Below are 24,571 nucleotides of genomic sequence, written 5' to 3'. Positions count from 1 at the left end.
CCCTTTTAATACAAGTATCATCAGAGAACCTTAGCACAGCTACAACTCCATTACATTTGGGTTACATTATATTCAATCAAGTAGCTCTTATATGGAATACAGGTACAATGGATATACCAAAGGATGATGGCAATAGGTGGGACACAATGGTAATTCTGCTCCTGCTTCTGTGTTACTTAGCATAACTAGAGATTGAGATGGTTCATCCCATTAAAATTTAAGGAGTATAAGAACATGTATTGCTTGATAATTCTATTTTACTTTTATTAATTCCCTGTGTTTGAGAGTGGTCCTTATCCCAACTGGGAAAAAATGTATGATTGAAAGAAACCCAAACACTGTGGTATCATCTGTACCCAGCCTCTGATCTTCCAACAACAGAAATCTCTGAGAGATCAGGACAGCTTGCCATTGAGAATGCAGCACTTTTCATAAAATCTCTTCAAGAGTGGGTCAAGGTCTTGGCTTTTTACTTACCCGTGCACTCTGTCCAGCAATGAGCTGGTCGTCCTCAGTCTGCACACTGGTCCGGCTACGAACGTCATAGTCTTCTTGCTCAAAGTCTGAATCATCTTCTAATTCTTCAGGAGTCTGCAGACAGAGAGGAAGAGGGTGAGACAGGCTTATTAAGGATGCCAGCAGCCACCCATATCATGGGGTTTTATTGAATTTAATACCTTCCCAGGAAAGGGACCTTCTGCACACTAGCATGGCTGCAGAGGCAAGCACTGGCTGAATAGAATCATTTCTAAATTTAATTGCTCCATGTCCTCTTCCTTTAAAAAGAGTCATTGATCATTGCTTACTGTAAGTTAGACTTTTAAACACTTTTTTCAAACTATAGTTATCCAAAATGAAATAAAAAGAGGGATGGAAATAGTGAATGTTGGGTGATGGTCAGACCCAAAGAACATGAAAGCCCACCATCAGATTTAGAAATTATCTTAGAGGCCATCAGGTGTAAGCGAAACTAGAAAAAAGAATATGATTCACAACCTGTCTAACAAGTTGTCATCCAGATTTGTGGGGATAGGGGAACCATCATTTTTTGAGGCCCTGAGACAACCCATACCACTTGTAGATGATGCATTTAATTATTCATTCAGAAACTTTACAGTGAGTTTCTCTGTAATTTCTATTCATTGTTCCTAGTTTTGCCCTAAGAGAATAGGCAGAACATATCTAAACCCCCTTCCATATGACAGCCCTTTCATAGCGGAAAGAAACAAAACTCTTCTATCAGAAGATCTGGATTGGAAACCCATCTTGGCTAATTACTACCTGTGTCATCTTGGACCCACTTGATTTCCTTGGACATCATTTTCTTAATATGTAAAATGAAAAGTGAGAACTAGATGGTTTCTAATGTGCTACCTTCTCTACCCTATAAGTCTCACACAATATTAGGAACTGCCATCATTCCCCCACTGTCGTCCCTCATCTAGACTGAATGCCTCCTGTGTTTCTTTGATCTTTCCTCACAGCATCATCTTCCCCATCCTGGTAAAATATCACCGGATCATAGCTGGAAAGAATCTTAGAGATAATTTTATTCTAAGCAGTATCAGTTAAGTAGTACTGTACCTCCAGATCACTCATTCCTTCAAGGGGAGTAATCAACACCCTCAATTGCCTGAATCCATACTTGTGATCATAATTATAACTAAAATTTATATGATGTTTGTTATACATTGTCTCTTTTGGGCCTTGCAACAACTCTTTCAGGAAGGTGTTCCCTCATGTTTATTTTTCAACATGTAGAAGACACTTAGACTCAGAGTTTAAGACACTTGTCCATGGTCACATGGGTAATAAGTGTCAGGTATAGCATTGTAAACTAGGTATTTCTGACTTCAAGTGCAACACTCTATCTACTGCACCAATATGTCTTTCAAATAGTAGGGTATGTTCCAATGTTGGATGTTACCTGGGTATTTGGGCATGTACCATGCTATAAGATCAAAGAAAAGATAAGCCCCAGATTGCGTTGGAACGATTGTTCTTTAAGGGGGAAACTTGCTCTAAGGGGCTTTCAGGATAAACTGGTCTTACATTTTACAATATCCTTTGTCCCACAATTTCTTTATATAGTAGTTGATCCCTGAAATTCCACATTTGGGGTTCAATGCTTTAAAGAGCATAGAGATAGGAAATAGACCAGAGATTTTGTTGTTCTTAGGAATTCCCAGGTAAGGAAACTACCTCTCCCAGTGCTGGTCAAAGCCTTTTTTCCTGCTATTTATAATCTTAGCATTTTTTTACATAACTTATAATTTAAATAACTTACTTGGGATTAAAAAAAATCAATGCATCTTCTGGACAGGAATAGGTATTCCTGCTTTAGAGGCCAGATCTTTATCCAAAGCGCCATGCTGGTTTTAGGGTCTTTGACTAAGAGGTAGAAGGGACCATATATGTCATATAATCCCACCTTCTCATTTTACAAATGAAGCAACTGAGGCTGAAAAGTAAAGCACCTGGCCCAAGGTCACATAGGTACCAAGTGGTATAGACAGGATTTAAACCCATTTCCTCAGAATCCCATAGTCCCAGACAAAATGAAAATCATGCTGGGTGATGCTAAAAAATTATTGTCAGTCATTTATACCTTAATGTGAATGGAGGGTTTTAGAGCTTGTTTTGAACATGGAATGGGCAGGCAGTTTTCAGATGAAGAAATTAATCTGAATTTTTTTTTAAAAAAAGCTATCTCTAGTCATATTATAAAATGCTCTAAATCACTGTTGATTAGAGAGTGCAAATCAGAACAACTCTGATGTTCCACATCACACCTATCAGATTGGCTAACATGACAAAACAGGAAAATGATAAATGTTGGAGAAGATGTGGGAAAATTGGAACATTAGTGCAATGTTGGTCGAGTTGTGAATAGATCCAACCATTTTGGAGAAAAATTTGGAGCTATGCCCAAAGGGCTATAAAACATTGCATACCCTTTGACCCACCAATAGCACTTCTATAGTTGTGTCTCAAATAGATCATAAAAATGGGAAACAAAATGTACAAAAATATTTAGAGCAGCTGTTTCTGTGGTGGCAAAGAATTGGAAATTGAGGGGATGCCCATCAATTTGGGAATGGCTGAATAAATTGTGGTATATGAAAATAATGGAATATTATTGTGCTATAAGAAACAAAGAGCAAGCAGACTTCAGAAAAACCTGGAAAGACCTGTATGGATTGATGCTGAGTGAAGTGAACAGAACCAGGAGAATGTTGTACACAGTAACAATCATGTTGTGTAATGACTAACTTTGATAGATTTAGCCCTTATCAGCAGAGCAAGGATCTAATACATCTTGAAAAGTCTCATGATGAAAAATGCTATCCACATCCAGAGAAAGAACTATGGAGTTTGAATGCAGATAGAAACATAGTATTTGCTATTTTTTTTCTTCTGTTGTGTTTTGTTTTCTCTTTCTGGTGATTCCTCCTATTGATTCTAATTCTTCCTTACAACATCACTAATGTGAAAATATGTTTAATAGGTATGTATATGTAGAGCCAATATCAGATTGCATACCATCTTGGGGAGGGAGGGGGAGAAAATTTGAAACTCAAACGCTTACAGAAATTATTGTTGAAAGCTAAAAATAAATTTTAAAAAAAGAAAGTGGAGTGGGATAAGAAAATGCACATTTCAAGGAGGGGGTGCTGATTCTGAACTGGTTTCAGATAACCACTTGTCGAGGATATAATAGATGGAATAGACGAGTTGGAAGAAAGTTGGGCTGGAGTAGCTCTGAAGTCTTTTCAATTTTTAAGATCCTATCATTCAAGACTTGAGGGGAAGGAAGGAAGGAAGCAGAAAGGCTAGTGAGGTGGGAACAGAGATGACAAAGATAAGCTTTGATAACTCGCCCTACCAATTAAGGATAGAGGGGCAACTGGGTGGTACAGTGAATAGAGTGCTGAGCCTGGAGTTAGGAAGAGTTATCTTCCTGAGTTCAAATCTGGCCTCAGATACTTATTAGCTGTGTGACCCTGGGCAAGTTACTTAACCCTGTTTGCCTCAGGTCCTAATCTATAAAATGAGCTGGAGAAGGAAATGGCAAACCATCCTAGTATCCTTGCCAAGAAAACCCCAAGTGCGGTCATGAAGAGTCAGACAGGACTGAAAACAACAGAACAAGATCATTAGTGCTACAAAAGATCACTTAATATCCATTCCAACTCATTAAGAGGTAACTGGCTGAACAAAATGGTATCTTGTTAGGTCAAACAAGATAGTATTGGGTGAAATGACCTCTAAGGTGTTTTCCAGATCCAAATTTATGAAAAGTATAACTCCTCCAAATAAGCAGCTTGGTCCCTGGCTTTCTGTAGTAAGATCTCCATTTTTCAAGTAATACAACCAAAGACGGAGTTCCTAAATACCCAACTCCAGTCACGCCTAAATGTAAGATTGCCACTCCTGTACTTTGCCTCATCTTGGAAACTTGACCAGTTTAAAGACATAGAGCTACATTGTTCAGGGAGCTCCTATGAAATCAAATGATAAAAAAAAAACCACAGTTAAGTTATTGGCTATATTTAAAGTCATCGAGGATAAATTAATCATCTGTTGGGATATTACCTCCTGTACTTGGCTCTCTGATATTTACAGTGGTAATTATTTTATTTTCTGGACATAAAAATACTTCTTTTAAGCAAGTTATAAAATCACCAGATTCAGAGTTGCAGGGACCCTCAAAGTAAATGTAATTAAACCCTCTCATTTTACAGATGGGGAGACCAAGACCTAAGAAGGGGAAGTAGATTACTCAAGGTCATATTGAGAGTTGGGATTATGCATCTAGGTTCTGCAGTTTCTACTATTCCACACTACTGTGATTGATTAGCCTCTAAATCATTCATTCATTCATTCATTCACTCATTCATTCATTCATTTCATTAAATTTCAACATAAGTGTAAAATTTTACATAACCCCTTATGATTTATAAAGCTCCATAGGTCTGTTAACTCCGGGTATCCACCAAGGCTCTGTCCAGGGTCTTCTTCTGTAAAGAGATTCTGTAGCTACTTGAAGGTGATCTCAATACTTTCATAAAGGAGAATCAGTTTCAGATTAGACAAAGTTCAAAGAAATTCGACCCACATTTGTTAATCTCCTACTATATAGAGCACTGGCAGCTAGGTAGCACAGTGGACAGAATGCTGGGCTTGGAGTCAGGAAGATCTGAGTTCAAATTCAGACTCAGAAACTTCCCAGTTGTGTGACCTTGGACATGCCAATTAATTTCTGAATTAACTAGATATAGACTAACATCTCACACCATATACCAAAATAAGGTAAAAACTGGTATATGATTTACACTTACAGAGTGATACCATAAGCAAATTAAGAGAGCATGGAATATTTTATCTATCAGATTTATGGATATGAAAAGAATTTAGGACCAAAGAAGGTATAGAGAGCATTAAAAATGTAAAATATATAATTTTAATCATATAAAAATACAGAAGGAAATGATAAACTACTGCAGTATATTTGCCAAGAAAAACACATGGGTTCACAGGGTCATGAAGAGTCAGAAATGACTGAAACAGCTGAACAACAACAAATATAGAGCACAGTCCTATTTTCTAAAGAGGATGCAAGGATGAGATGAAACATGCCTCCTAGCAGATGGAGGTAACAAGCTGACAGAGTCATATGACAAACACATACTTAGCTATAATACAAAATAGGAGTAACTCCTGACGTATGTGTGGAGCTTTGGGATTTACAGAGCTTTGTTCCTCACAACAATCCTGAGAGACAGATAATACTATCCCTTTTCACTGATGAGGAAATAGGTTCAAAGAGCCTGAGCTCCCAAGGATATACTGTTAGAGTCAGATCCCAACTAAAGTTACTTAGGGAAGGGAAGCAGTGTGTTATAGTGGAAAGAGAAGAGCTGATTTCCAAAATCAACTATACCATTCACTAATTATGTGACCTTGGAGAAAATCCTTAATATCCAGAAACATTCATTACCTTATTTGTAAAATGAAGGGGGTGGAGTGGGCTGGATGGCTCCTAAGGTGGCTTCCTGCTCCCAATCCTATTATTTTTAACTGAGTCCAGAGATCCTTCCAATACTCTCTCCCCCTACTTGCCCACTTTCAAGTGGAATGGTTTTGAACCACAGTGAAGGAACATATAAGAGAGGAGCCAATAAGTGTTTTCTGAGATGAAACAATCATGGTGTTAGCAGATAGACTGCTGAACCTAGAGTCGTGGAGTCTTGGGCTTGAATCCAGATTTTGACACATGCTATTCAAGTCACTTAACCTCTCTGAGACTGTACTGTGTCATCTGCAAAATGAGGGCAATAATATCTGTAGTACTGAGTCTCTTAAGGTTGGGGACTTCAATGAGATAACACATGCTAACCATCTTGTAACCTGCAAAGTGCTACATAAATGCTAGAAATTATTAATATGTAAAATGTTATATCTGTTTGGGTAATGAGAGAAGGCTACATGTAGGAGGATGCATTTGAATTGGATTTAAAAGAAAAGGAGGGGGGGAGCTACACGGCACAGTGGATAGCGCACTGGCCCTGAAGTCAGGATGACCTGAGTTCAAATCCGGCCTGAGACCAAACACTTGACACTTAACTAGCTGTTTGGCCCTGGGCAAGTCACTTAACCCCCAATTGCCTAAAAATAAAAAAAAAAAAGAAAGAAAAAGTAGGATTTCAACAGGCAGAAAAACAGGGAGGGCTATGAGAGGCAGTTGGCTGAGTAGCAGATAAAGTGCTGGGCCTAGAGTCAGAAAGACCTGGCTTCAAATCAGGCCTCAGAGACATACTTGCTGTGTGACCTGGAACAGAGAACAAACTCTGTTTGCCTGACTTTCCTCATCTGCAAAATGGAAGCCAAAATATCACCTTCCCCCAAAGATTGCTGTAAGAATCAAATGAGATCAAGGCAGCTAGGAGATGCAGTGGATAGAGCACTAGTTCTGGAGTCAAGAGGAACTGAGTTCAAATGTGGCCTCAGAAACTTGACATTTACTAGCTGTGTGACCTTTGGCAAATTATTTAACCCCATTGCCTAGCCCAAAAACAAACAAACAAACAAAAAACCAAGAATCAAAGGAGATAATAAATGTAAAGTTCTTGGCACAGTACCTGACACATCGTAAGTTCTATATAAATGTGGGATATTATTATTATTAGTAGTAGTATTATTATTCTATCTGGTCTCAACTGCTTACTACCTGTGTGACTCTGGACAAATTAATTAGCCATCTGCCTCAGTTGCCTCATTTATAAAAGGGGAAGAGAAGGTATCAATATTTATATAACACCTACTATGTGCCAGGCACTTTAGAAATAATATCTCATTTATTTTTGAAAAGAACCCTTCAAGATAAGTGCTGTTATTATCCTCATTTTATAGTTAAGGAAACCAAGGCAAACAGAATTAAACGCCTTTCCCAGGGACACACAGCTAGTAAGTGTCTAAGGCCAGATCGGAGCTCAAAGTTTCCTGATTCCAGGTGCAGTAGTCTACCCACCTAGCTGCAAATGGGGATAACAATCATGCCTAAATCCCAGAACTATCGTGAAGATCAAAGGAGATATTTGTTTAAAAATTTCTTAGCAAAATGCCATTCAGCATTCTATTATTAGGAAGCTGTTGTGGTAGTCTAAGGGTAGGCTTGGTAATTAGGGCCTGTATTAGGATGGGAGTCAGGAGGACAGGTAAATAGGAAGATTAACCCTTAGAAACCCACTGCACTATGGTCATGAATATTGAAAGCTAGTGGGTGTTCAGAGTCCCTTTTGGTACACATGATTGCTCCTCTCCACGGGGAAAAAAATCTGCATGTCACCAGGGCATTATTCTCAGTTTCCAGCTCACACAGATGCAGAGTGCTTCTCCATCACTTGTTTTCTGCCCCTATGACAATGCATCAGGATGTGCTGCTAATAAGCAGAACCACAACTGGCATGTCGCCACCAGGGTTTTGTCTCAGGTGGCCAAGAATGGAGGGGGACTGCGGGAGTGTTTGGGGCTGTGGGGCTCAATGGCAGCAAGGGATGATGGAGAACCAGGAAAAACATAGAAACAGTGTGAGGAGGAAGTGCATTTCCTATAGTACCTGGCATTCCTGAAAGAAGGAAGTGAATCTCTCACCCTGATAGTCTTGGGCTGTCACCACTCCAGGGTCATGCTGACGTCAGTCATTGGTCCCAAGGTACTTGATAATCATGCTGTTCTGGTTATGGCTGACAGTGATGGATTGCCTGCACAACAAGGGCCTGAAAACTCTGCATTAAAATGAAATGACAAGGAACTTGGATGGTGGTGATGACCCTTTCTGCCTCTCCTGCATCTCTATTGATTTGGACAAAGGTACCACCACTCTGAGTCACAGCTCTACTAATGAGACCAGGATATTCTTGGGAGGAAGCATGCTACATGAAATGACATATAGGTTATGACCATAGATTTGGAGGTAGAAGCAAGTTAAGAGGCAATCAATTTCAACTCCCTCATTTTGCATATGAGGAAACTGAGGCACAGAGATATTAGGTGGTTTACCCAGGGTTACACATCTAGAAAGGTAGGATTTGAACTCAGGCCTCCTGACTCTAAGAGCAGCATTCTATCCATTGCCACACCTAGTTTCCATGGTATAGAAGGAAGAATTGAGGTCAGATCCCAGTTCTGCTATGTATGTGACATTGGGCATATCACTCTCTAGACCCTTTTCCCTCATATATAAAAGGATCTTAGATGACCTTAAAGGCCCTTTGAAGCTGTAGAAACTATGATTCATTATACAGGTATGAAAGGTGGTCTTCTCCATCAATCCCATGAGAATTTTCCAAGACTTGAAACAATTTTTTCCCTTCTATATTCCTTCAAAAGTCTAACAATCTGCATTTTCCCATATGGTAATATTAAAAGAAAGAGGAGAAAAGGGGGATTTTGTTCTTTTATTTTATTAAATGAAAGTACAAGGAAGAGGGTGGGAGTGTGTGGGGGAAATCTAGTTCAGAAAAGAGATTGTGTTTCCATTGTGGACCCAGACAATCATCTCTGATCATTCCCTACTGTTTTCTGATGTTCCCAGGAACAATTACAGCTAGTTGGTAAATTCTGCTGACAGATGCAATGACGAGATTAGAAGCACTTTTCATCTTTACGTCTTGAGAGAGAAAAACAATTCACTTACAGAAGAATCAGGGATGTTGATAACTCAGCACCCTGCAGGGTGGAATGAGCCCTGCACTTGTAGCCAGAAAACTTGAGTTTGATTTCTAATTTTGCCCCTTACAGCTCACTGTTTAACTTTGGACAAACTGATTTCAATCTCTGAGGCTCAGTTTCCTCATGTGTAACATGGGGTGTAATGGTATTGCTTGACTTATAAGATTGTCTGTGAAGATGTAATGAAACACCTGCAAAATACTTCATAACCTAAAATCATCCTATATTTTATGATAAAAGCTATTATTTCTATAGTGATGTGAGGTTTGCAAAGGTTGTGTTACCTCATTTAATCCTCACAACCCCCCTGGAAGGCAAGTGTTTTTGCTGTCTCCATTTTACAGATAAGAAAACTGAGGCTGAAAGAAGCTAAGGGAGATGCCCAGGATCATACAGCTAGTAAGAGTCTGAGGCAGGATTTGAATTCAGATATTCCTGACTCCGTGATTAATGCTCACGCTCTCTCTCTCTCTCTCTCTCTCTCTCTCTCTCTCTCTCTCTCTCTCTTTCTCTGTCTCCTCTAACATTTAGTTATATTATCAGTTTAGATCTGGGAAGAACTTGACAGCTGTCTAATCCAGGTTCCTCATGTTCCAGATGAAAAGATCACAGGAAGGAAATATGACCAAAGTTGACATAGGTATTAAACATCATAGTCAGGACTGGAGGGGAGGGAGAGTTGGTTTTGTGTCTTTAATCCGAGTGCCTTGGACAGTGCAGTACCCGCCAGATAGAAGAAACTCAACAAATGTTAATTAATTGTACTTTTGAACCCAGGTGGTCAGATTTGAGACTGTCATGGGAAAAGAATCTCAGTTTGGAAATTCACCATACACATCACATAAATGTTGATGCTGTTGCTATTGCCATTTTTTTGGTGGTGGAAGCCAAAAGGATGGAGGGAGGTGGGAAGAGATTAGTTACTGATAGCCTTTTTCCATGAGCCACATGGGCTCTAAAACATTTCCCTATATATACATACATACATACACACATACACACATACATACATACACACATGTTCATACTCACATATGCAGGAATAAAAAAAAAGAAAGATATTGAAGTCCATAAGTATTGGTCTTGGACATGTTGCAGAGCCTTATTAACCTGTAGTTGGTCTTGGAAGGGAGAAAACCTGGCAGCTTAGTTTTACTCAGTGGCTAGAAGGGGATGGGGGAAGGAGGGAATCATAGGCAAACAGTGGGTGGACATAATTGCTCATTTTACACCGATATGAAGTTTAATTTAAAGATGGAGTCAGTCGTGCCAAAGGAGAAAAATAAGGGGCCCACCTCTTTTTGCCTTTTTCATATCCACTGCTTGCTTTGCAGTACACCAAAATGACAGATCTTTTGGTGAAATTATCTCTTCCTACCTTCCATGGAGATGCACAGAAAATGCAGTAATTTGAGGGAAAAAATTTCTCAATCGTGCTATTTGAAAGTAGAACGGCCCACTTCATGAGGAGCTGAGTTCCCCCTCAGTGAAAACCTTTAATTAAAGGCTTACAGGAGATGATGAATTGTCCATTTTGAGGAAAAAGATATCCTTTTTTCAGGCAGAAGTTAAACTAAATGGCTTGCAAGATCTCTTCCAACTCTAAGATTCCTCAGTTCTTTATGTTTTAAACATAGACACCCACACACATAGCAAGTCCACCCAAACAGTCCTCACAAATAGCTGTATGCATATGCAGTTAACTAATTGCATGTTAAATTGTAGCTGACTCATATTGTTGCTTTTTTTGAGTTAGCCACATATGAAAAGATGAGTGTTTTCTTTTTTTTTTTCCCTTCAGTGGGCATTCTTACTCAAAAGTTAGGAAAAGCATCGAAAAGTTGGACAGGCTCAGAAAAAAAGACCTGAAGATAATTAGGATTATAAGGTCATATTATGTTAGAGCTGAAAAGGATCTTAAAGAAGGAAGTGGAAATGAACCTGGGGGACCTGCTTCATTAACTAGATTAGATTGATTTGTAATTAGCATATTAATTATATGTGTGTATAAATGGTCCATCTAAAGTGTTTGAGAATAGTTTTTCTCTTAGGTGTGTTAAATATCTTCCTGTAATTTTGATTATACCATTCTCACTATTAATTTGCCTAGCAAGATTGATACTGTCAACAGAGGCAGCACTGTTCCATTGGAGGAGATCAGAGTACCTTTGAAATGTGACTCACTGCTGCCTTCTTCTGCCTGTGTGACCTTGATTAGGTCTCTTCCCTGCTCTATGCCTCAGTTTCTCATCTCTAAACTGAGGGGACCAAACTAGATGATCTCTAATAGCCTTCTGGTTCTTAACTCTGAGTCACAGGACACTGGTCTCTAAAGAAGTAAAAATTAGAATCATTCAGAGGGCAATGGTGGGCATGAGTAGGCTGCCATACGTAACAAACAAGGGATAACAATAGTTAGCATTCACATATCTCTTTAAGGTTTATTTTTTTTTATAAATATCCCATTTGGTCCTCACAACTCTGGAAGATAGGTTTTGTTGTTATCCCCATTTTACAGATGAGGAAACAGAGTCAAACAAAGGTTAAGTATCTTTCCCAAGGTCACACAGCTAGTAAGTGTCTGAGCTGGGATTAGAACTCAGGTCTTCATGATTCTAGGTCCAGCACTCTAGCCATTGCGGTTCTATGTGGCCACAATGTCACAAAAAAGAAGCTAGGTAAAGGATAATAGCCAAGAAATGTACAATCGAAAATGAAGCTAGCCTGGTTACATGGTGGGAACAAGGCCATGGACAGCCCATTTGTTCTACTGGCATCAAAAAGAAAGTTAGAAAGGCCACGATTCACATCCATGTTAACATCATAGAATCATTTAAATGATTGAGTAGAGATCAACCACACCTCATTTTCAGTGGAATGGTAGAGGCAGTGTGGGGTAGGAGAAGACACCCAGGAATTGGAGTTCCTTTTCTACTATTTATCACCTAACCATTATTTCATCTTTCTAGGCCTCAGTTTCTTCATGGAGAAAGGAGTAGACTAGGTGATCACCAAGGGTCATTTCAGGCCAGATTAATGAGTTTGACATAAATAGATTTAATGTATTCCATGTTTTGGAAGAGTGTAAGAATCACATTTTCTGATGAGAAGCATGGATATTAACACAATGATGTCTAGGTCACCAGGGAAGTCCTCTTGCCAAAATCTGTCTTGTTATTTATGACTGTATCTCAAGTTCTACCATTAAAAGTCTCTTCCTTTTGGGTGCTTAAGGCTTCTTGAGCTTAAAAAGTAAATGCTTCTAGGGTAAGTAAAATCAGATTTGGGTGCCCACAAACCCTACTTTCTCCAGGGGTAGTTCAAGGTTCGGTCTGAGACAAAGCTTCACCATCCCCTTCTCCTTCAGTTCTGGTACATGCTATACGTGGGCTCTAGAGTAGCACAAGCCAAGGCCTCCGCCTGGCCCAGAACAGACACATGTTCATGTTGATCACGCCTAATCTTCCACCCTAATGAAGACATAAAAGGAGGATGACACAGGCACAACTTGGAGGATGCCAAGTCTGGACCATACTTTCCATCTTCATCTACCCTTTCCATAGAATGTCTTCATTTATTGTCACTATATTATTTCTTTGCCATCACACACAGGCCAGGCACAGCAAATACAAACCAGCTCTGTCCCACTGTATGAATCTCCCATTAGGGTTTCCTAACCTGGGGCCTATGAACTTCTCTGGGCAGCTAGGTGGTACAATGGATAGAGGGCCAGGCCTGGAATCAGGAAGACCAGGATACAAATTCAGCCTCAGACACTTACGAGCTGTGTGACCTTGGGCAAGTCACTTAACCTGGTTTGCCTCAGTTTCCTGTCTATAAAATGAGCTAGAGAAGGAAATGTCAAACCACTTCATTATCTCTGCCAAAAAAAAAAAAAAGAAAAAGTATCATGAAGAGTTGAACAAGACTGAAAAAGACTGAGCAATAAACTTGTTTAAAAAATAACTGTTTCAAATGTGATTATTTCCTTTGTATTTTCCATGTATTTTATATCATAGTCTCCATAAGCTTCTAGACTGCATATTTGAAAGTGCACTTAGAGTTTGCACATGACTGGGCATTTTCTTTGGCTGTTCCCAATGCCAAGAATTCTTTCCCCCTCCACCTCTGTCTCATGGTTTCCCTGGCTTGCTTCAAACACCAGCTAAAATCCCACAATCTACATAGGTCAGTTTTACCTGAACACTAGTGCCTTCTCCCTGTGGAGTATCTCCAATTTAGCCTGTAAAACAACTTCTCTGTACATAGTTCTTTGCATGTTTTCTCCACATATAGTCTGTAAACTTAAGAACAGGCCTATATTTTTGCCTTTCGTTGTATCCCCAGTGCTAAGTACAATGCCTGACACACAGCTGGCTCTCAGTAAGTGCAAGTTGTCTTGACCTGATCTTCCTCACAAGATCCCTATAATGTATAAAGTGTTAAGTATTATCTCCATTTTACAGATGAAGAAACTAAGACAGAGTGGGGTTGGGTCACCTAGAGTCACATAGTTAGCTATCATCAAAACTGGAAGTAGGACCCATATTTCCATCACCAAGTCTACTGCCTTTTCCACACATTGTGTTACCTTTCTATCTTTGTCAAACCTTTATTGAGTGTCTAGAGGCAGGGTGATAGAGTACTTGACCTTTCAGGGTCCCGTCCACTGTGATAACTGTTTTGAACACTGGAATCCTTCCTTTTCAAAAGTACAATCAGTTCTTTGTTGGGAAGAAGAGAAGGGGGTTAAGGAACAGTCAGCTTTTGGGAGGAGGCGAAACCAGCTACTTGCTTTGCTTCTCCAAACCCATACTGAATATATAGCAGATTTTGCTTTTTAAAATCTATTTTAAAAAGTAGATATAATAGTCATACTGAGAAAGAACAATGGATTATATGAACATAAAATTATTATGTAGTTGCTGAAAGAAACACAATTTCAGAATGAATTTTACTTGCTGTGGTTTAATAGACCACTTTCCCCAACATCTATCTATCTAAATTTCAAATTTAAATTAAGGAGAGGGATTGAATATGTGATTTTATATATATATATATATATATTATACTCCTATATATACAGATATATATACACAAATGTGCATCTCTCTCATATATGTGTGTATATATATATATACACATATGTGTATGGGCCTCAATTTCCCAATCTGTAAAGTGAGTGGATTTATATGGGATACCTTTCAAAAATTTCCCAGTTCTAAATCGATGGATTGATGGTCCTCAGTGACAGCCAAAGTGTAATGGATAGAAAGTTGGCCTGGGAATCAGCAGTGCCTGAGTTTAAATCCTGCCTCTGACCCACACTGGTTTTCTGAAGTTGGGCAAGTGATGTAACTTCCCATTGCCACTTTATGACTCTAACAGACTACCAATTGTAGAACCATTGTTGCTCTACATCAGAGAAGGGAATTTCTTCAGTAGGAATTTCCACAGAGCCATGAAGGACAGCTCGGAAGACACTTTGTTTTCTTTTGTAAAAAGGAAATTCATGCTTGATTGGGCCAAAAAGAACACCAGGACAAATACCTTAGTGCACTTGAGGAAGGTAAGAACACTTTCAATTGAGTGATCAGGGAAGACTACTTAGAGGAATTGCCATCTGTCATCAGTATCATCAGGCTTGAAGGAAGGGGATGGTCAGAGATGGCAAGGGATTTTTTTGGCTTCCTTTACAAATAGTTTTCATTTTTTTAAAGTGCAGAAAGCAATGTAAAATGTCAGGAGTGGAAAACTTTGGGAGTATTAAGGTCAGTTAGCCAGGCAATAAACATTTATCAATCTCCAAAAAATGTATTAAAACTTGTATTAAATTACGTGACTACAAAGAAATTTTTATTTTTTATTTTTTTTACAAAGAAATATAGATAGATAGATAGATAGATAGATAGATAGATAGATAGATAGATATAGATATATAGATATATATATTTAAATCCCTATCGACAAGGAAGGCAGCTTGGTGGCTTAATGGATAGAGTGCTAGGTTTGCAGTCAGGAAAACCTGAGTTCAAATCTAACATCTGACACTCATTTAGTCGTGTGATCCTGAACAAGTCATTTAATCTTTATTTGTTGCAATCTACTGGAGAAGGAAATGACAAGCCACCCCAGTATCTTTGCCAAGAAAATCCCATGGACAGTGTGGTCCTGACGGTAAAAATGACCTATGTGAATTATGTGAATCATCCAAGGTGTCCTGGGTGGGGGGAGAGGCACAGGAAACATTAAAACTGGAGTCAGTGGACAAAGGTTCAAAATCTCACTTAAGACACAATACTTGGGTTATATTACCAAAGTCACTCAAGATTTATGTGACTAAATTTCCTTATGTACAAAATGAGGTTAGATTAGAAGGCTGCCAAGGTCCTCTCTTTTTCTCAATCTATAATCCTAAATTTTTCTAATGCCCTTTTGTAAAACAAAACTTAAAGGTACTAGAATAAACATTCAATCATTTAGTTCATTCATTTGCTCACTGATTCATTCATTCAACATGTGGTTTAGTGCCTGAAGATACATAAGAAGCTGTTAGAATAAAGGCTCACTTGGGACTAAGTAAGTAAGGCCCAATTTGAATTAGCAAAGACTGAATTATTCATGATTTTAAACGATTAAAAATTTTAATTTTTTTCCAGTAAATTTAGTAGCCCCCTCTTGGTGTTACTGTGAAAAGGTCTCTGAAGTAGTCTGTTTTAATGAATAGGCAATAATGCTTCATAATTATCCCTTCAAAGTAAGCAGGTACTTATGAAACGCTTGACATCGCTTTTCATGAGTCAGTCAGACTTGACTTTGGTAACCGTGTTAACATGTTAATGTCACTTTCACAGTAAACCCCTTTTTCATGAATCCAGTACAACATGACTTCAGGTAACCTCACTTCTAATTCTCAGGAAATGCAATCAGGAAGTTTGGACTTTTCTTAGAGAGGGAGAAGAGAGGAGAGGGGAGGGGAGGGGAGGGGAGGAGAGGGGAGGGGAGGGAGGAGAGGAGAGGAGAGGAGAGGAGAGGAGAGGAGAGGAGAGGAGAGAGAGAGGAGGAGGAGAGGGGGGGAGGAGAGGAGAGGGAGAGAGGAGAGGAGAGGAGAGAGGAGAGGAGAGGAGAGGGAGAGGAGGAGAGAGGAGAGGGAGAGGAGAGGGAGGAGAGAGAGGAGAGAGGAGGGAGAGGAGAGGAGGAGGGGAGGGAAGGGAGAGGGAGGAGGAGAGGGGAGGGAGGGAGGAGGAGGAGGGGGGAGGGGAGGAGGGAGGGAGGGAGGAGGGAGGGGAGGGAGGGGAGGGAGGGGAGGGGAGGAGAGGGGAAGGGAGGGGAGGGAACAAATATTTATATAGTGCCTACTATGTGTCAGTCACTGTGATAAGGACTTTACAAATATTATTTCATTTGATCCTCATGACAATCTTGGGAGGTAGATTCTATGATTATCTCTATTGTACAGTTGAGGCAACAGACAGAGTTTGAATGATGTGCCCAGAGTCAAACTGCTAATAAGTGTCTGAGATTACTTTTGAATTCAGGTCTTCCTGAATCCATGCCCTGAGACTTACCACTGAATGACCTAATTGCCTAAAGACAGATCTGTAATTTCTTGGCTTAGTAAACTTTTCATAAGGAAACATCTCTCCCGCCCCAATTTATAACTCCTTGTCAACTAGCGAAAGCTAAAATTTGTATAGCTCTTTGCATATATTGTCTCATTACAGCCTTAAAGTCATCTTGTGCTGTAAATGCTATTATTATCCCCATTTTACAGATGAGCAAGTAAAGTGGACCTAAGTGCTTGCTAAGGATCATCTACATCATTAGTTTCTAAGATAAGATTCTTCTTGGCTCCAGCACTCTATCTATCTATGTTCATATGTTTCAGGAATCTCTCTAAGACTAAAAGTTGTAGAGAATATGTTGGCCTAAATTGGAAGAACAAATCTTTTTATGTGCAGTTGTTTAGTCAGCTTTCAGTCATGTCCAATTCTATGTGACCCCATTTGAGGTTTGCTTGGCAGAGATACTGGAGTGGTTTATCATTTCCTTCTGTAGCTCATTTTGCAGATGAGGACACCAAGGTCCACAGGGTGATGTGACATGCCCAGGGTAACACAGCTAGTAGGGTCTAATACCAGATTTGAAATCAGGCCTTTCTGACTCCAGACTTAGCACTCTATTCACTGTACTACTTAGCTGCCCCCATGTGGGAGCTCTCAGTAAGAGTGAAATTGCAGACCCCATCCCTATACTGTATCATTGATCAGTTGTTGTGGATATTGTAGCACAAATTCTTTCCCTAGTGAGATTGGACTAGGTAAACAGTGAGTGAGGTCTCTTCCTATTCTGACCTTCTATGATTATATCAGAGTAAAATATAAAGAATAATTACCAATTAACTTGGAACTGTGCATTCTCCACCCAAACGCCACCACTTTAGTGCCAGGGTGTTCTACTACCATATTCTACTGGTTTCTTGGTATTTGAAAGTTCTAAACACACACACACACACACACACACACACACACACACACACACACACACACACGTGCACATGAGCACACACACAAACATATACACTAACCAAGATCGATGCATTTTCACCTGGCGGGGGTGATGTTGCTGAAGATGATAATGGCTCTAACAGAACACCATTTATTTCCCTAGATATACTCTGGACTCTTTCACAAAACAAACTCAAATGCTGCAAAACAGCCCAAAATGCTATGATTTCAGCAATTTTCCATGAAGACACTGTATCTATCCCTACAAATTCCAATTTTCAGCTGAAGAGCTGTCCAGAGATTTGCTTAACCCCTTGAATGACTGTTGGCTGGGAATGAGCAGAGACTGCTGAGGGCTTAAGTGGCTTCATTCTCCCCCCAGAGCTACCCCCAGTTCCTAATGGCACCATTCAGGATGAGGAAAGAGATAAATAGACCATTAGTTTCAAAAATCCTTACTTTCTTTCATAGAACATAAGATGCAGGCAGGATAAGAGCTAGACTATTGCATCTGATTTGGGAGAGAGGAAAATGTGAAGAGCATAGGAATTGTGGGCCCTAACCCTAACACAGCTCTGCTATTATCCCAGTGTGGAATGGGGCAAGTTGTCTCCGATCATGAGTGTCAGTTCCCTCATTGGTAACATAAAGACTCAGTGGCCAATTTTCTTTTTGCCAATATAATAAAAATGACAATTCTCTTAAAGTTAATTTACAGTTTGAATGCAATACAAATCCAACTATCAAAGCAATACTTTCCAGAACTCAGTAACAAAATAACAAAGGTCATTTGAAGAAATGAGAAAGTATTTCTAGATCTCAATTTTCCATTTCGTAATATGGGGGAAATTATCACATAATCTAGAGATAAAAGAGACCTCAGCAACTACGTATTCCAATTCATAATGGGAAAAAATCCACACCGTAGTATAATATAATGTGCTGGGAGGACGATATGAGAGACTGGTCAGGAAACAGAATTGATAGTTTACAAGTCTGTAGTGATATACAGTTCATAAAGCACCTTACCAAAAATAACCTTGTGAGGTAGATATCACATGCTTATTATCCCCATTTTTTAGAAAGAGAAACTGAGGTCCAGTAGACCATTAGAGACCAAATAATTCAGTCCTTTCATTTGGAGAGGAGAATGTGGATCAGGCAAATATAAGTTCTTCATGAGTAGAGATTCTTTCATCCATTGCATTTGTATCTCTAGTGCCAAGCACAATGCCTCATACATAGTAGGTTCTTAATTAATACTTGTTCATTGGTTAATTAAGTGATATACCCAAAGGTGCCCAGGTAGTACGTGGCAGAACCAGTATTCCTACCCAGGTCACAAGGCCATCGATTCAGAGCCAAAAATAATTGTATTAGGAGTCCCAGTGGACAGAGAGCCAAGCTGAGAATCAGGAAGACCTGAGTTCAAATCCCATCTCAGACACTTGCTAGCTATGTGACTCTCAACAAGGCACTTAACTTTTGTTTACCTCAGTTTCCTCATTTGTAAAATGAAAATAATAGCACCCACTTCTCAGGGTTGCTGTAAGGATCAAATGAAATAATGTTTGTGAAGTGTTTTGAACAGTGCCTCGTACATAATAGGTGCTATATAAATTTTGGTTATTATTTCTACTACTTGCTACTACTACTACTACTACTACTACTACTACTACTACTACTACTACCATCACCACTACCACCATTACTGCTACTATTGTTGCTACTATTACCACTATTATTACTCCTACTCCTACTTCTACTACTACCACCACCATCACCAATACTTCTTCTGTTATTGCTACTACTACTACGATTACTATTACTAGTAGTACTACTAGTACTTCTGCTGCTGCCACTGCAGCTACTGCTTCTCTAACTTTCTCATTTGAGAGATGAGGAACTAAGGGCCATAGCTAAGTGACTTCTAATATCGTAAGAAAGGATTTGAGTGCAGAACTTACTGACTACAAGTCTGGCATTATCTTTGGATAAACTATTTCTCATGAAGGCATTAAGTGCCTAGTATAGAGAGAAGGGGCGGTAATCATGAGATGCAGCTGGGTCAGAGCAAGAGGAAGGAAGGGTTAAAATACGGGAACTAAAGACAAACTTTTCTGGCAAGAAACAATTTCTCCCAGGGCTGGCCCTGATTCTGTCACTGGACAGTTATAATCAGCCCTGTGTGATTGCCTAGACAACTGATGCTGATTGAAATGTCATGCCAAATTTCACAAGAGCCTCAAAATTCCTGACTACCCTATCTCCTTTCCATGTTTTCACTTCTTCTGTGTAACTCCCCTGTGCTGGTGGTGAGTGATGGTCATTGACGAGCAATCATTCACTAGCTCTGCCTCCCTTTGCCTCTCCCCTCCACACACACACAATGAAGTCAGAGTCCCATTCCAAGAAGTGAGGTGGGGGGATCCTTAAGGCACAGTGTGATACACCCCTGCTTAAAAGGGTGGCTTTTATCCCACTGAGAATCTCACTGCAAGCAGCGTGCTACTTTTGAAAAGATCACCTGGCAAGGAATCACAATACTGAGTTTCAGGCTTGATTCTATCACTAAGTATCTGCATGTACCTAAACAGCTTATGAAGGTTTTGATATTTTGCTGCCTCAATTTTCTCATCTATCCAATGGGGCTAATAATACCTTTTTCTGCCTACTTCATAAGATTTGAATGTGACCACCAATGAATGAATGAATGAATGAATGAATGAATGAATGAATGAATGAATGAATGAAAAATCACAACTTGCTATGGGCTATGTGTTAAAGACACATATATAAAAGTGATAATAGTGGACATTTCTATATTCCTTTAAGGTTTGTAAGGTGCTTTGCCCACATTACTGTATCCTATTTGAATCTTGCACCAAATCTGTGAGGTAAGTGCTAGTAGTAAAAAAAAAAAGAGAGGAAACTGAGGCTCAAGGAATTTACTTAGTCATGGTCATACAGTTAATGTGTCAGAAATTGAATTTGAACTCAGTTCTCCACTGGTTGCTCCCAAGATCATTGATCTTGAAGTAAGGAAGGCCCCTAGAAGTTATTTAGTTCAAGCTCATCATTTACAGATAAGGAAACTGAGTCACAATGTGGATAAGTGATTGCCTCCAGGTCACGCAAGTATAAATATCAGAGGCATAATTTGAATTCAGGTCCCTTAACTCCCATCTAGTCTCCTTTCTACTGTGCCATAACCCATGATATTTCTACTATGGTATGTTACCTGTCCCTATATAAGAACCAGAGGATGTGTGGTGAGACAGATAGAGAATGGACTTGGAGACATTTAGACCTGAATTCAACTCCCACCTTAGACACTAAAAATCTGTGGGAACCTGGGCAAGTCATTTAATCTCTTTGGCCTAGTTTCCACATCTGTAAAATGAGGAGATTGGACTCAAAGACTTCTAAGATCCCTTCAGCTCTAAACCTATGAGCCTCCCCGTAGTGATCACTGCAAAATATTCAAAATAACTTTGGAAGGTTAAAACATGCTTTCCAGGTGTAAAGGATTAGGGCATTTAGAGCCTCATGAGCCTGAATGGAAAGCAGAGATTGCCTAGAGCCTTACGAAGACTCTTTCTCCAAGAGATATTTGGTGGAGGCAGGGAGGTTGGGGGGCTCCATTCAGAAAACTCTCACCACCTATGGGATCTTTGTGAAAAGGAGAAATGCAGGTGAAAGTTATGAAGGGGCCCCTCTCTGCACCTATAGCCAGAGGAGCTGAAGAGGAGAAGAGCAGATGAGACCAGGGGGAGAAATCACCATTGAATGCAGGGCCTGAAATGAACACTCAGGAATGCAAGTTATCACTTTCCGTAAGCTCTGGAGTATGTTCTCTGGCACCTAGGCTTTTCCCATTCATTGGAAAGCAGCTAATGACCATTATTGGCCACAAATCTGAGAAACTGTCCAACTGGCATTCATTTTGAAACACATACACATTCAAAAAGGTTAAAATGTTTAACTAAAAAGTGGGTTAACTCTTTCAGTCCTAAATGGGGCTAATCACCTTCTGTTCACTTTTATCTCTGTTCTTCCAGCTGCTTACATACCCGAATCATGAGAACAGCTTTCCTGATGTCTCGGACTCCATCATACACCAGGCGGGAGGCATCAATGAACTCATTCTCTTCAAAAGGCTGAGGAACATTGGCACTCAAAGCTTCGATGGCCACCTCCACTTGTTCCGCAAAACGTGGCATAACTAAATGAAAATCAAAAAACAAAAAGCAATGAGATTATAGATTTTTTTTTTTACTTCCTATATTGGTTCCAATATTCTGCAGGGAAAGAGCAACCTTAGAACATCTTGATTCTACAACCCAAAGAGGGAGGTGAAGGGTCAAAGCTGTCAGGTACTACAGTTTGCATATCTAACTCACTCCTCAGAATTAATTTTAAAGTGTGCATTAAGAAAAACTTGAACATGGTCCCATGTGTTCAATGAGTTCACATCAGGGATCCTAAGGACATGCTTACCAAAACCAAATAGAAAGGCCTCTGTCTTTCCAGCTTTAAAATAAACTATTAGTGATTCTTTCCTTGATTATCATCCCTGAAGGAATGACTTCATGTTACTGGATAAACGAGATAAATCATCCTAAGCAATCATTCACACATCAGTATGAATACATTTATAGACTACTTTGCTTATTGCAGGTTTTGATCAGGCAAAGAGGCAGAAATTGTAGGGACTGGTTATTGGGATATGTGTCTAGAGAAAATCATCTTAGGAAGAAGGGAAAGAAATAGAAAGCAAAACAGTCAAAATTTTACCTCCTTTACAATTTTGCTGGAAGAATAGCTGATATTGAATTTAGACAAGCTTCTACAAGCACATATCCATTTTGCTGGAAATCAAACACCACTTTTGCAGAAGGTCCTTCTTGTTCTTCCTCCCACTCTGACCCTTCCCCTAATCACAACCACTAGTTTCTTCACCACTAAGGTTACTTCATATCTCATTTGTATGTACTTTGTAAATATCTATTTAGGTACATTGTCTCCCTCATTAGAATGTAAGCTTGTTGAGGACAGGAATGGCTTCCTTATTTTCTTTATATCCCTAAAACTTAGCACAATACCTGATGCATGGAAAACATCTGAAAATTCTTATTGATCGATTTATTGCTTCATTTATCCCCAAGTATATTTGCTTATGAAATCTTGGTCTTGAGTCGAAAGAAAGATATGGAATACATAGAATACTTCACTACCAAATCTACTTTTTTCATACATACATACATACATACATACATACATGCATACATACATTATATATATATATATATATATATATATATATATATATATATATATAATGTCTCACTCAAAAACACCTAAACATTTCAATCTCTTAGGTGTTACTTTAGACCAACGGATCCCCAGAGTAAATGGAAGCCTGGAGGTATCCATTAGCTTACAAGGACAATCAAATGGAAACATCACTCATCAGTTTCCATTTCTGAGCTTTCTGGGATGATTCATGTTCATCCTCTCACTTACCCCTACCCTGGACATTGTAACATTCATTTTCTGCTGTGGGGAGAAAACTATGATGGGTTTACTCCACTCTCTAGGGCAGAGCCTTGTAGAGAAATGACTCATTTCCAAATCCATTTCTACCCATAAAAATCTGCGAATGGGAGCACAGAAGGAGAATCGTGCTCTTTTAATGGGCAAAAGGACCATGATTCTAGATTCTCACTGACAGACTCCAAACAAAGCATTCCCTTGTCCTTGAGTGGAGTAAGGATGATTAGAGCAATGGTCTACACTACATGTGTTCATGCTTTGGTTCTGCTTAAGGGGACACACCAGGGAAGGGGATGAAGAGGGATTTTACTTTTGCTAGTGTGAATCAGGGAAAGCCAATTACCCACACTAGAGAATGAAATCTAGATAGACCTCACTTAAACACATCATCAGAAAATGAGCCATTTCACGACCCCATTCTGAGGTCTGGAGCCTACTCCACTGGTGTGAGAAGACTCCTTTTTAGCTTTAGTGATTTGGGACAAACATCATTTGAAACTGGACTTTGTGGTCCTTTGCAGCCTTTATGCCAACACTGCCATGATAGTAAGGCAGTATAGTAGAATAATGAAATATCTGGGCTTAGAGGCAAAAAAAATGCTCAGTTAAAATACTGCTTCTGATGCTTATTAGTTGCATGTCCTTACTAAAATCATTTAACATCTCTGAGCCTCAGAGTTGTCACCTAAAAAATGGGGATATCCATAATCTCCACCTCGAAGGACTGTTACACAGCAATGGATGTAGACCACGATATAAACCTTGAACTGCAAAACAAAATTAGGGACTGATCCTGTGACTACATTGATATGTTGGACTCCCATGTGGGGAAACTCCCTCTACTAATGGAGCTTTACATCTTCCTTTTCATTTAAGAAGCTCTGGAGAGCTGTCTAGAGTAGGGGTGTTGAACATGTGGCCCACAATTCTTCTGAATATGACTCATATCAGGTTAAAACGCAGTTCCTATCAAATTTTAATGCTTTGATGTATTAAATATGTGTATATGAATATATTTTTATAAATATACACAAAAATAAATTTCTTTAAATATGCAGCTATATACACCAACATGTACATATACACATATACATACACTTATAAAAATATATGTATACATTTGTGTGTATATATGTGTTTACATATGCATGTTTATTGTGTGTGTATATATATACACATACACACACACGCATATATATATATACACATACATACACACACACACACACACACACACACACACTCATATATATTTTTTTCCCAAGTCAATATAT

The 24,571-nt window shown here is 39.2% G+C and overlaps 1 protein-coding gene across 1 annotated transcript in view; it reads right to left on the bottom strand.

Moving 5' to 3' along the window:
- The window catches only part of LOC110218426 (catenin alpha-2), a 1,469,797-nt gene that overhangs the window by 87,376 nt on the left and 1,357,850 nt on the right, over positions 1 to 24,571 (bottom strand). The window contains 2 exon segments of the mRNA XM_021001143.2: positions 478 to 591; positions 21,815 to 21,966. Of these exon segments, the coding sequence (XP_020856802.1) occupies positions 478 to 591; positions 21,815 to 21,966 (266 nt within the window).

The sequence above is a fragment of the Phascolarctos cinereus genome, unplaced genomic scaffold (assembly GCF_003287225.1).
Source record: "Phascolarctos cinereus isolate Bilbo 61053 unplaced genomic scaffold, phaCin_HiC Scaffold_2;HRSCAF=192, whole genome shotgun sequence".
Lineage (NCBI taxonomy): Eukaryota > Metazoa > Chordata > Mammalia > Diprotodontia > Phascolarctidae > Phascolarctos > Phascolarctos cinereus.
Note: the sequence above shows the minus strand (reverse complement) of the source record. Positions and strands in the feature narration are given on the sequence as shown.